The 14666-nt window shown below is 36.0% G+C and overlaps 1 protein-coding gene across 2 annotated transcripts; it reads right to left on the bottom strand.

Annotated features, from left to right (window-relative positions):
- Positions 1-9737: 9737 nt before the first annotated feature.
- On the bottom strand, positions 9738-13825 carry LOC143537598 (SPX domain-containing membrane protein At4g22990-like). Of its 2 annotated transcripts, none has more exons than XM_077031332.1 (10): positions 13773-13825; positions 13554-13674; positions 13163-13474; positions 12815-12919; positions 12109-12563; positions 11472-11794; positions 11214-11398; positions 10950-11140; positions 10057-10190; positions 9738-9976 (listed from the first exon to the last, which is right to left on the bottom strand). In XM_077031332.1, exons 1-10 carry the CDS (start codon positions 13823-13825, stop codon positions 9738-9740), a joined length of 2118 nt encoding a protein of 705 aa, XP_076887447.1. The 2 variants fall into 2 exon arrangements, with proteins under 2 accessions (XP_076887447.1, XP_076887448.1); XM_077031333.1 differs by having other exon boundaries at positions 11496-11794.
- Between the last annotated feature and the right edge of the window lie 841 nt (positions 13826-14666).

Raw genomic sequence — 14666 nt, 5'->3', positions numbered from 1 at the left:
GGTTTTCTTGTCTTAAGTAGCAAATGCATTTTGTTTTTGATAAATTTATATCGATATATAAAAAAAATCTATTTATTTAAATTTCTGTTATAGATAATAAAAATTACATGTTATTAGACAAAAACTGAATTAAATATTAGAAAACAAAAGTTGCATGATCTCGCTAAAAACCACGAATACCTCGGCGGGTACAATAACATCCATGAAGGAGAAGCAATCCAGAGAGAGCTGCAATAATCTTTTTGCACGACCCTAAACAATCCATATATATTCTCTTTTTAATGTGTGTATTTGTGTGTGTACAAGGGATTGTGAGGGCACATTAGAATGATGCAATTAAGAATAAGGCCTTTATGGAGTCGAAATCCAAGAATCTTAAATAGTTGTAAAAAAACCAAAGTACAAAGATTTCCTGGTTTGTTATATGTTTGAATATTGTTCAACCATATCACATCCTTATGCATATTTAGCAAGCATTCTTAAAGACTCCAAATATTTTTGTGTTTAATCCGATAATTCTTAGGAAAATCCAAGAAATGTGATTCTACAAACCTTTGTTATAATAGACGCATCTATCCTTACTTGCACTTTCAATGCAAAAGATCGATAAACACTAAATTATTGCAAAGAGATTACTGACTCAAAAACTCGTTACAATAATAATTCTCTATTAATCACAATCTAAAGCTTTAACCAAGCCTATATTTATAGATCTAACCCAAACTTGGTTACCAATACATTACCATAATAATCCTATTATAATTAAACTAAGCCAACTTGTCAACTTAAGACCTTCCATATTCACGTACTTGTGAATACGTTCTGAGTTACCAATATTTCTCACTCACTGTGGAAATATGAAACACCTGCAGTTTTGTTGGTTCTATTGTAACATTTTCGCGATAACTACGTGTTTAAAATGAGCAATGTTGAATAGGGAGGTACGGTCCTATCTCAACAGGTGAAAGGAGGAGATCACTAAAAGTTCAAGGGGTCTTTTAGTTAATTTATTTATTTATAATGTTTAGATATCGATCAGATTCAAATTAGTATTTGAATTGGTTTCAATTTTTTTTTTCTTGTAGGTCAAGTTAGAAGGGTTTAAATAGTTGGGTTATTTTCTTTAGTTTGTATCGTTGTTTCTTTTGATAATAAAAAGTGTCGAACAAAATAGTTTTTGTTCAGCCCCTGTGTTCATGAGTTGTGTACTCGATTAAGCCTGATCACCATCTTGCAAATTTAACACGACGTAGCTTATGGAAAAGTGACGTAGTCGAGTCGCAAGTTCTTAGAGAAAAAAATTAAATAAACATATAGGTCAATTCGCAAATGATTAACGATCGTAATACGGATGTTATAACAAGCAATGAGTATGCAAGTGTAAGGGTGGAGGGGGTGTTTCTTTCGTTATCCTATGATTTAACGAATGAGATTCGGTTACTTCATGCAGGAACGGATTTAGTATGGGTTCTCTAGGTTCACGGGAACCCATTGATTTTCAAATTTTACGTTAAACGCATATATAAAAAGTATTAGTGAACCTATAAGATTTTTAGAAGTGAACCCATATCAAAAAGTTTAAAATGACGCAGTTTTAAACTCCTTTAAACTTAAAGCCTTAATCTTTTGAATCTTGAAAGGTCTCAAATTCTAGTCTTTCAAATGCCCACTTTGATTACATATTTTATTTTATCTTTTTGGTAAACATTCACTGTGCTATTAGTTTGGGTTTTATTTGAAACGTCTCAAGTTCAAGCCTTTCTAAATCCCATTTTGGTAAAAAAAATTTTCTTTTTGGTAAACTATTATTGTATATTTATTTATGGTTTTGAATAGCTAAAAAAAGAACGTTTTCGCTTCTAATAGACCTATTCACCCATCACGCATCAACAACCCATTTATTGCAATTTTTTTTTTCATTTTTAATGACCTTACATGTTTTTTAAATTAACATATTGTTTTATTATGGTGTCGTATTATATAATATTCTCCGACATGGCCTGACCGGCCCGAAAAATTTAATGCTTGATTGTGTTAAATTTGAACACCGAAAAGAGGTGAACCTATATGAAAAAAAATCCTGAATTCGTCACTGGCTTCATACTTACCTTGTAAACTACCCAAATTAGGAGCACCACTGCCCTTGAGTCAAGATCCTTGTGACAACCAATGAAATGCTATCACAGTATCACCTAACCTACCCTCAAAACTCTCTCTCTCTCCAAATGGGTACCATTACCCGATCCAACCCCTTTCAAAGCCTACCGGCAGTGTACCCGCGAATGAAGTAGGACCCATAAGGGCAGCCCGAGTGGCACCCCCATCCAACTTAGTTTTACGATTTGAACTTTGAGCATGTTTTGTTCCAATCATTTAGACAATAGAAGAATCACAAAATAATTTTACATGTAAAAATCTTATAGGGTTCACGAAGGTCAAGTACGTAGCACCCTATTTCACGAAGGTTCGTGAAAATTCCTTAATCTAGGTTTATAATGAATGGCCCCAAAATAAACACTACAAGAAATTAGACCTATGGTGACGACGTTGCTATAGTCCTTGCCATAGGAACAATGTTCAGTAGTGGAGGGTGATAAAGTAATGTACTTGATCAGTTGGGAGTCTAGTTTCCTTCACAATCATCCACTTGTCTTATGATGATTTCAACGAATACTTAGGGTGGAGGGAGTGGAGGGCGGGTACGCCTAACAAGTACTATTCCACGCGGGAAACACTCCCCCCCCACACACGCATATTTTGTCGTCGGGTGTTTAGTTAGGGTACTAATACATGTGTCATTTGTGTGAATATAGCCGTTCAACGGCTATATTTTTTAATTTAATTCCATTAAAATAAGTACTCATATTTCCTATTTAAATCTCCATCTCTTCCGATCTTTATAAACAAAATATATTTTCTTTCTACCCAATTTTACACCATTTCCTTTCTACAAAATACATGTCATTTCCAGCCAATGGATCCTAACAATTTGAGAGGTAGGCGAGGAGGTGCCAGTAGAGGGCCCGGTAGAGGTGTCTGTAGAGGTACCGGTTGAGGTGCCGGTGGAGATGTCGGTTCTAGCTTGGTAGGCGTGGGTTCTAGTAAACAATTGCAAGGTTACCACCCTATGTTTTTTAGCCAACCGACACCGATCGGTATGAGACCTCCTACTTTAGTTTCACCCGGGCAATACCACTACTCTATGGAGGATCAAATGGCGTTCGATCCGTTTTCAATGAGAAACCCGGATTATAGGTCCCCTCGAGACACCGAAGACCGACCACTCCCATTGTATGGCAATAACGAGGATGATGAAGAAGTCCCGCAAATGTAAGCATTATATATATGAACCTCAATTTCAATGATGAAATGGAAATTCAAGACGAACAAACCAACCAACAAAAAAAATTCCAAGGTCGGATGGCGAGTGTATCATGGGATTCCGATGAAGATGAGGTGTTGGCGAAATCATGGGTGCATATTTCCGAGGACAAAAAGGTCGGAAACCAACAAAATCTAATAGTTTTTTGGGAAGAATTCTTGAACATTTCATCCAACTCGTAGGCAGAAATGAGCGAACTATTCATCAACTCAACTCAAAGTGTACTCCACTGCTTACAAAATTTACACATTTTAACGGATTATGGCAACAAGTGTATTTTTTATTTTAGCATACTAGTTATGTTTATTTGTTTATGACTATTGTATTAAATCTTATTTTTTTTAACTATATAGGATCGTGATCGTGTGAGAAAGAGCAGGTGCAATGATCTTCAAGTGATGCAAAACGCTATGAAGGAATTCAAGAAAAAACATAAGGGTGGGTTTAATCATGTTGAAGCATGGGAGGTTATGAGAATGCATCCTAGATGGCTTCAAGTCCCATTAGTTGGTGAATTGTCCGAAAGTCACTCGGATAAAAGAAGACAATCATCAGAAGCTGACAACTACACCCCAAGCTCCACACCCGACGAAGAGTTCAATGCTCATAAGCTGGACCTCAATGATGGTCTCTATCCTTCAAGGTCAACCTGAAAAACAAAGAAAAAGTCTGAGACTTCAAGCAAACAAAGTTTCGTTGACACACTTGATTCCTACACCTCAATGAGGCAAGAACATCACAAAGAGACCATGAAAATGAAAAGAAAACAAGGAGAACAATCTTTGCGTTTAATTGAGGAGCAACGTGAGGCGGTGGCGGAGTAACGGGCGGCAGTGGCACGACAAGATTTTGACAACGACATGAAGGCGTTAATTAGGGAGTCACACTGTGACAATCGTCAATTTCAGGTTAACCCCGTTAACTCAACTCCGTCAATTCAAACTTTAAGATCGTTGAATCTATAACGCACACTTCATTACATTTAAAATAGGGTTTAAATGACGCTTAACACTTACTACATGTGTAGTCTTTCGGGATTTGCACCGAAACGCAAACGAGTTGACGCGAACGATTGATAAATAAACGACAAACGTCAAAACACTAATTATGTGATTATTATGTGTTAGATATATGTGTGCTACTTGATTGTTATGTGGAATGTTAAACAAGAAACAAGAACCAACTAGTTTAGGCTAGAGATGTAACACTTGAAAGATTAGGGGCTAGAGTGTAACTTGTATTATTATAAATATAACCTATTCACAAAACCCTAACCCATTCACCCCCACCCGATCGCCTCTCTCTCTCTCTTTGTTCTTCACGGCTGCCGTCCACCAAGATCACACATACACACATCAAATCAAGAGATTAATCCAAGAACTAGGTGCTAGGAAGGTATACTTGATCACCTCTTACCTCTTTGTTGTTTAATTTTGATGTTTAATGGGTTGTGTGTAAACCCTAAATCGGCCGATCATGTGCATGTAGGTGATTAATATGCTTGTTGTTAGTTGGATTATGGATTGATAACTAGATTGATGTTGTTGCATGATTCATTGTTGTCTTTGATTTGAATTAGAACACAAACCCTAATCTTGTATGTATGGTGTGATTGATATGCATGGATAGTAGTTATAGTGTCTAGAGGGTTATATGGATGCATGATAGTTCATAGATTGTTATTATGTTGAGTTTTGATGTGAACAGATTCTGGACAGAATGTATATACGATGTTTAACTGACTGTAACGAAGTGTAAACGTGAAAATTGATTGAGATTGTGGGTACTGCAGTAAACTAGGTTGAGTCTAGTTTCTATAAAGTATAAATTCGTAATTTTTGGATAAGTGGAAGTATACTTTTATGATTTTACAAAAACGTGATGCAAAGCTGAGCTGTTAGACCTGCTGTTAGGTTATGTTGTAAATGTTATATCTCATGAACTACGAGACCAATTGGGTTGGTTCCACTTCTGGAAGTTGACTCATTGAGTTAGGAACCAAACCCAAGTGGTCTTGCATTTATTGGATTTTTCGTTTAATGGGAATTGCAAATAACATTCTGTTGCACATGAATCTGACTGATATGAGTTTGCTGTAATTTTTTGATCATTATAAGAAAAATATGTGGAATAAAAATAAGATAAAATATGTTCTGGAAACCTAAGATATGTATGCTTCTGTGGTGATTTTTGGTGAATTAATTGAGACGTTACGATCGGTGAACTAGTGCAATCTTTCAAGTAGAAATTCTGTCATAACGAAACTAGCTGCTGAGTTGTGTAGGAATGCATGAAATATGATAGTTTTTGTATAATTGTTGTATTTTGACCAAAATACCCTTGCGGGGAATAGTTGTTAGTTGATTGCCATGAATTGACCAAATTGCCCTTATGGGGAATAATGGTTAGTTAATCTTTGTTTGTTGACCAAAATGCCCTTACGGGAATAATTGCTAGTAAAGTATGTTATTAGTACGTGACACGAAAGTAATTGCTCACTCATGTATCATATCACAATTGTACTTGTTTAAGTCACACACAGTTCACAAACGAAACACGAAATCTGTTACGTGCATAGGTATTATGTGCCGAGTCTAGAGACTCGTTAAACGTACCGATACTTAGAAAATCTCTTTGTTATTTAGAACGCTAGAGAGTTTCTACGACGCACATCACTTGGTGATCTAGATCGGGATATTCTTCGCAAACAGTGAGTTTCACTTACCCCGCTCTTTGAACTGTTTTCAAACGTTTTTCACTTGGGGGAGATAACATACTCCGATAAACATATTTTCTGAGATAAACGCATATTTAAGATTTTGTTATAAATTATATATCACTTGTAAAGGGCTAAGCGGCAAACGTAACATTTGAAGTCCCACACATCGGACCGGTTAATATTTGGAATAGCGAGTCACTGTTGAGTAGTACTACTGGGTTTGACAAACCCCACCCGACGTTAAGCTCAACTGGAGGTTGAGTGGGTGTAATTTTGGCTAACACTTACCATGGTCTGGATTGACCTGGTGACGGGCACTTGATAAACAGTCAGCTTCGGTCGCGAACCACTTAGCGATACTTGTTGTATAGATTAGCTACCTATCGATATATAATTTGACATAACACTATCTGGTAATGCAAAACACTTAAACGTTGTGTAACGTGGTTACACAACACTTAAACGTCGTAACGGGGTTACGCAACACTTAAACGTCGTAACGTGGTTACGCAAAACACTGAATCGTCGTAACGAGGTTACGCAAAACGCTAAACGATTTATCTTATTTAACTTGTGAACTCACCAACCTTGTGTTGACACTTTTAGTATGTTATTCTCAGGTAGCCGAGGCGGCCGCGCGGTTTAGGAGCATGCATTAAATGAAAACACTTTTATTTTGCAAACATACTTTTAACAGTTATCTTTGGTTTTAAGTCGTCCTGCGTGACGCAGCTTTTGAATTAAGGTTTTTAAGCTTCCGCACTTATTTGCATTTAAACGTTTTTATGGTTTGATTATAACTGATGATTCCGATCCTGCCAGTTCACACCCTCTGACGGTAAAACTCCGTTAGTGGATTTTGAGGGTGTGACACACACCAAGGTTTGTCTGGCTTTTTATTGGATTTAATTCTTGACCGCAAATGTCAAATTGCGAAAAAAATACGGGTTGCCTTGTGGTTTTTAGATTTAGTTTTATTATGTTTGTTTTGGTTTTTTTAGTTTGAATTATATAATTTTTAATTTTAGTTTGAATTATGAATTATGTAATTTTTAAGGAAGTTTTTATTTATTTGTGTTTAAAATTATAAAAAAAATATAAAATTTTTTAGGGAAGTTTGGATGCACTACTGTCATCCCTTAAGGTAGTCTAGGGTAATTAAGGGTAAAAATGATATGTCAGTGCATGAATAGCCAGTGCCACAAGGATAGTTTCACTACCCTTGGGTGTCCACTCCCTCCACACTTACAATTTTGCCCAACCAACCCCCCGCCTTTCTCATGTTTACCCAATTTTTGAAAATTTCTAATTACACTTTGCCCCCTTTATCTTCATCCATATAAATATTTCATTTAATTTCATTCAAATCAGCTTTCTCGTGATTTTTTAGACGGCCATAGTTTTTTCATACAATAACTTTTTTAACAGACCTTAAATATGAGCACCTTATTCTCTTTAATTTTAGTATGAAATTTTTATAGTTTTTTTTTAATTCAAATAAAATAACATGATATGTGATTATCAGTGTCTATTCTCCCTGTTGCATAGCGCGAGTACCTCTCTAGTTATATATAAATAAATACCATTGCTAAGAAGAAAACTAGGTGGAAAAGAATCATATCTTCGTATAAGATGGGGATGTGTGTGTATATATATTCAATCGGTTACAAAGGCAGGGAAATACATTGGTTTTGTTTGATTTTTAAGGGTTCTTAAGTTACGCGGTTAATCAATAATTTGAAAGAGGGTTACAAAGAAGGTTACAAAGATGGGAACCACTTTGGTTTTGTTAGATTTTTTAGGGTTCTTGATGTTGCTCGGTTGATTAGTAATTTTAGAACCATTAGGATAGATAATCACCATCATGATGCGGATATCTTGCAAGACGATCAACAAACAGGAGGTCTACAATTGGATCATGGTGGCAGGGTGAGGATGGAGCCGCTAAATAATAAGCATTAAAAAGATCCAAAATCTAATTTGTAGGTCCAACGACACTTACAATTTCAAAGCCAGAATATGATAGGCATTACAAAGATCCACGTAGAAAGATTCATGGTTCATTCTCCTTTCCTCATTTGTGCAAATGAATTGAATTTTTCCTTTTAGATTTAAGGATATGGATCGCTACGGATAATGAAAGGGACGGTGTTCGATTATTTGATCTATTGAAGAGTTGGGTTAAAAGTTCAAACAAATGAATGGTTCTTCTTCTCACAACTCAAGCAAGAGCTTGAAAGTATCTGATGCCAATTAAGTATCTTTGTATTTGCGGCATAATGCGCGGTCATCAGGTTGGTTTTGGAAATTAAGAAGATGGATGGTGGTTATTGGAGAAGAAACAAGGGTTGGTCAACCATGTCTATAAGGGAGAAGTGGTGGCCCATCATGAATTAATGAGTAATAAATAAAGAAATAGATTTTTTATTTGAAAAAAAAAAGAGAAAATTTTACCCATCAACAATCATTTAACGACGAAAACGATCGAAGTTAGCGATTTTGACCATACTGGCAACAATCGGGAAAACTTAAGGGTCAAGTTGAAAAATAAAAATGACAATCTTTTTGGACGGAAAAAAAATGAACTTTTTAGTAATTTATTCTATAAAAAAACTTGTTAACCTAAAATAGGTCCAATAGATTAGCAACACTCATGAACATGTTTGCTCTCTCATCTACACATCATCGTCGGCCCCCGCCGCCGCCACTCCTCCGTTGGCGCCAATATTGTCATTGTTGCTTCCACCGCTGCTGGCGCGCCCAGCACCGTCGCTGCCATCCCCGACACGCCCACCAATGCCCTCACTCCCGACACCACTTTGTAGTCATCCCCTCTACCGTTGCATCCACAACCACCTTTTTCGTAGCAACTAGCCACCATAAAAACTGTAACGAGTGAACCCACTTGGTACTTTTTTCTAAAACGACTCATTGCAAATCAACTCTATTTGGCCACAACCTGAACCCACCCGACCCGTCCAGTTTGCCTGTCCTACACCTAATGTTTGATGGCATCGGTGGTTTAGATTTTGCAAATCTGATGTTTTATCCTTGATCTCTAGTGATGGAAACTTCTATATATATGTGGTCTATGTATTGGAAACCTTCAAGTGATCAATCATGTTTGCCAAATGCTAGTCATATTCAGTTAATGATCAGTTGCGGTGGAGGAGTTAACAACACAAGTCTCTCCTCTTCCCCCTTGGGACCTAGGAATAAACACCAACTACAAAAATTGTTACTTTTGGTTCATTATCGTGTCAAATTTGATACAAGTATACAAAACCTGGAGTGTAAAAACTCAATCCAAAACCGATTTGTAAAATACATAACAGTTATCATAAATAGACATCGCCCAAAATTATATAAAACCAAAGAACTAACACATTGTTTTCTAAAACGCAAGAAACTAGCCGGTCGCATCAGTGAGTGGCACGACAATGCTCGTACACAAAGCGTTCTTTTGCACCTCAGAGTGAGGTGTGCCTTTGCACAACATACCATGCACCTCATCTTGGGGCTAATAACTACTAAAAGTGTTATTATACATGACCACCCCACCCCCAACACACATGAACCTAGAGTGTATATTTCGGCCACAAGACATTAACCGAGCCAAGCTTGGCAAGCATCAAATCAGTATTGAGAATTGTAGGTCAAACCCGTAGCAATAATCGCCAATATGCAGATCGTTAGTGATGGTAGTAAAGTAACATTCAAGAGTCTACTCTCACCAACATACCCTCCTAGTGTTATAGTAGCATCTGCAATCACTCTAGCTATAGTCCCAGCTTCAGTTGACAGTAGTCCACCATTGTAAGTCCCACGTGATAGTCGCAATGACATTACACGCGATAGAAGTGACAAGTTCACACCTAAGTATAAACAAGAAAATGTTTTGAATGGTTAGCCCGGCCGGCACATGTTGTGAAACATATATGATTTTAAATGGCACCTTCTAAAACTTCAGCAGAAACAAACATAACGAGCCCTGATACTACATACTGAGTCGCGGTATAAGGATTTATAATGTGAAAACTAGCTGCAATCCCCAAACAAACCATGATCTCTGATGCTAGTAAAATTTGTCTGTGAAAAAAAACAGGTGGTTATATAAGAAAACATATAAATAGTCGACATACTCTTTCCTAAAACTATATGCAAGTGGCCACATTTTTTTCTACAAAAATAACTGTCACAGTTATATTTGTAAATGCTTGTAAATGTTAAAATATAATTTGGAGGTGGCAATTTCTGACACGACAAAAGAAAAAGGTTTCAGGTTTTGGGTTGGCCTATCTGAAAACAGGTCGTATTCGGGTTGATCTGTTTACCCGTTTAGTTAAACAAGTCGACCCACCTACCCTTTTGGTTAAACAGGTATTTTCTACCACCCACCAACCCGATTACACGTCTACAACTTGATTATCACCCACCAGCGCATTTAGATAAATGGGTTAAGTGTGTGCATGTTAGGATTGATGTTTTTGACCGAAATAAAAATATGTGTTAGGTTGGGGTTGAACAATTCAACCCGCCAACAGCAACCCCTCAACTCACCAACCCGACACGATTGACACCATGTGAACAACTTGACAAAAGCCCAAATTTTATAAATATTAAGATAATTTATACAATTAAACACATTTTTTCACTCAGTACATAGGTTTTTAAGGGTATATTACCCATCAGCCACATTAAAAGTCATTGGCTATTGAGTGTATTCACATTCATGTTAAGTTTCATTGTCTTGTGAAAAAAGTGTCTAATATGAACAAAATCTTTAATTCCAAGTTTTTTTAGAGCAACAATGAAACGGGTACTAGATAAAGATAAATAAAATTGTACCTGTCTTCGAACATACTGCTGATATTGCTTCCAATAATCATGTTTACAGGAAGAACAGTTAGGCCAAGGCATACAAGAAATATTGAAACTTTACTTGTAGTCCATTTGAAGTAGTATGAAGTGATGACACTAGATTCTGCCAACAAGATCTCGGTTGCATACTTGAGCATGAAGTATATAAACAACTGAACCTGATATTAATCGATCATCTTGTCAAGACTCGTCAACAAATGATCACACAAGTAATTTGTATAAAAAACGAACCTTTACGGAAGGTGTGAGTAACTTATACGCTGCACCTATGGAATTAATGGGCGCATGTGAGTCTTCTGAAGGTGCTTCACTCATGTCACATTCTTGATCTTCATCCACATTATCTTGGTGCGCTTGTGAACTTAAAAGTAGCGGTTGTGTTGCACCATTTTCAAGTGTATCACACTCGGCTACACCTGCAATAAATATCCAACCCCTCAAAAATAAAAAGAAATAACATATTCCATCATGGTTATCAAAAGATTTAACTTTTACAGTTTATCTTCAGCATACTTGTTTTAGATTCAATGACATGAGCTTCTTGAGAGAGATGACCGGGATCTTTAAATGAAACCGAGAGCCAAATCAAATAAAACACCCACGCCACAGCCATAACCCAACCGGGGGCCGTGTTTTGGTCAATGGTGATCATGTAAACCTTGAATTTAACTTGTAATAATCCAGCAATTGCAGGGCCACAAGCCATTCCAAGAGCGCTAGCACTAACAAAACCTGCTGAGGCTTGCATTCGGATATTGAGTGGTACGCAATCACTAATATATCGCCGGTTCACTGCTCTAGCAGATCCAAGACTAAACAATTATAAACAAGAAGTTAAAAGATAAGTACTTGTTTAACAATATATAACCATTTTGCATTCTCAGATTGAATAAGAAAGTGGTGGAACTTGTTTAAGTTTTTAGATATTATAATCATCACCACATTTTTACTAGAGGCAAACAAAAAAACAAAACTTTGAACTAAAGCTTTCTTATATTTGAGAATAATTACGCTTTTTATTAAAGAACAGGTTTGACCTCAAAAGGTCTTAGTTTGACTTTTGAGGCTAAATGGAATACAATTTAACTTTGATTTCCCCTAAATCTAAACAAGGGCCAAGACATACCCACAAAATAGACGGCCGAGTAAAAGCACCGTCAATGAGTCAAAATCATACGCCAACGCATACATCACATTGCCCAAAGAAAGAACAATGCTGCTAAAGATCAATGGTTTGAAATATGATTTATTAGACCAAGCGCTAAAATAAACCGAAGAAAATATTTGCGCGACAGCCATTGCACCGATTACAACCCCACAAACGGTTGGTGCAGCTCCAAGACTCGTGGAGTAATCATCTGCCGTTGGGACAATAATATAAGTATTCACCATATAAAGAAATGTGTTCACCAAGTTTAACAAAAGTGACATGAAATGGTATCTTTGATCATCAACATTTTCTTCATTAGTTGTTGGCAAGTCTTCATGCATGATAAGAGCATGCTGCCCCAAATAAGTAAGATAATTTGTTGAGTGAGATAATCTGTCGACCGCTGCTTTTATCGAGTCAATCACAGGATCCTGCAAACGAGTCAAACAGGATGAAAGTCGTCCAAATGCTATTTTAATGTATACAGCCTCTTAAATTATTTTTATGTGATGTGAGATTATTGTAATAAAACTGTTAAGGTAATTATGATTAACATATTTATTACTCATACAACAAATTAGAAAGGATAAAAAAATTGTGGGTCAACCCATCCATTTGACTTGAATATAAAATGACTTGTTTTGAAATGTTACCCGACCCGTGCTATAAGAAATGGGAAAACCTGGAGAGGACGAGCGGGCTGATCATAAATGGATAAGTAACTCCCTTGAAAATCCTCAAGTTCTGCTATATTTTTGGATATGGCCCCGACAACTGCACCTAAACCCTGAAAATTCCATTATATTTCATTCAAAATAAAATAATGAAATTAAATTATTTTTAAATGATCATATGGAGCACATGAGTCGCTCTAGCAGAGGTCTTAGGCTGGTTTCATGCCTTTAACCCCTTTGAATACCACATGTCTAGCACAAAGTTACATATCACCTGATTCCACTTACTAGCAATAATAGGTTGTCACACTTCCAAAAAAAATAAAAAAGAATATGCATGGACTCGGGATAATTACCACATGCTTGAAGACTTGTTGAAGTTGGGAATACGGATGATTTGCACGCGTCTTAACATAATAATCGGTAAACCTGTATCCTAAACGTTTATCAAACTTTTTAAGGATCTTTCGAAGTCCGACTGCATTTATCTCAACAAAAAATAGAAGCTTTAGTAGATCTCTTCCAATAACTCTATAACCATCTTGTAAAGAAGCTATTCTTGGTAAATCAAGCTCATTTTGAAGCATATCTTGTTGTTCTCTAAGCTTGGCTATCCTTCCACTAAGAATCCCTTGTTGCTCCAGTAGAAACAGAACAATTTTTTCAATCTACATATATAGAAAAAGTAAATAACCACTCACAAAATTCTATAAACCAAAAGATATTAAAATTTTTCGTGTATCGTACTTGATGATCGAGCATTCTTGAAAAGTCTTTGAGAACATATCTGCGTTCATAGCCTCCTGTTTCGACCTGGCGAGTATATTGTTTCACTCTTTTCTTCATGAGCTTGTAACTGATGTAATATCTGATATATGTGTTCATATTATTTTGCAAGAAAATGATAAGAAATGATAGATAGATAGATAGATAAATAATTCAAGAAATATGCAAATTATAATATACCCTTGCCATTCTTCTATTTGTCTGGCCTTCAACTTTTTCCCAAAAGCAACCATCTCTAACTGCATAAATTAACTGTAGTAAAATGAAACGGATAATCATACATGCATGCATTTCAATGTCCTTAACCAAAACTTTAAAGATTATAACATATATCGCTTTATCAACTGCAAAAATGGAACTAATAATCATGCATGCATTTCAACCCTAAAGGATGCAATCTTTTTATCATTAGGCTTGAGATTGAATGCACACTAAATAACAAAATTCTAAAATTTTGTAATGAGCATAGGAACACATACCCTTGATGTATCTTCGTCAAACATTAACAATAACAAAAATAAAAAATCTACGTGGGAGATTGGTGTGTGTGTTTAGAACATGGGATCTCGATTAGGTTTGAATTTGCATGAATTTGAATAAAAGATCGGCATGGGATATTAGGTTTTGTTTTTGAAAATGAATTAATAAATAATAAAGACGAGTGAGATTTGGATGAATCGAATAGCATTTGCTATTCGTGCTTATTCAGCTGTAGGGAGGGAGGAAAGGGATAGATTAGAAGGTGGAGGTAGCAATGTAAATAATAATAACATTTATGATCTTTTCAATCATTTTTTATAAAAGAAAATATAAATTTTTGTTACGTTTATTATATCTATATCTATAATCTATAATATATATAAACGAAACCCCTAAAATTCTATGTATTGCGATGTGGTCACTCCCCTTTTTATGGAAGCCACCAGATTGTTTGATTTTTAAATGGAGACCTCTCATTGATTTAACCCAAATTCATAGGTATGGGTTTTACCAAAACCAGATAGCTTTTAAACGGGTTATAACATCTCATTAAATTAAAAATTAATCTTACCAATTATTTGATATGAAAATCCT

The sequence above is a fragment of the Bidens hawaiensis genome, unplaced genomic scaffold (genome assembly GCF_021521415.1).
Source record: "Bidens hawaiensis isolate Kalapana, Puna unplaced genomic scaffold, B.hawaiensis_p1.1 tig00011229_1, whole genome shotgun sequence".
NCBI lineage: Eukaryota > Viridiplantae > Streptophyta > Magnoliopsida > Asterales > Asteraceae > Bidens > Bidens hawaiensis.
This window is presented reverse-complemented; position numbering and strand designations above follow the sequence as displayed.

Coding starts and splice junctions, on each gene's coding strand:
- LOC143537598 (XM_077031332.1), bottom strand. CDS start 13,825: ATGGTTGCTTTTGGGAAAAAGTTGAAGGCCAGACAAATAGAAGAATGG. Junction 11,399..11,471: donor GCTGAAGATAAACTGTAAAA/GTTAAATCTTTT, acceptor TATTTATTGCAG/GTGTAGCCGAGTGTGATACA. Junction 10,191..10,949: donor AGCAGTATGTTCGAAGACAG/GTACAATTTTAT, acceptor TTTTTTTCACAG/ACAAATTTTACTAGCATCAG.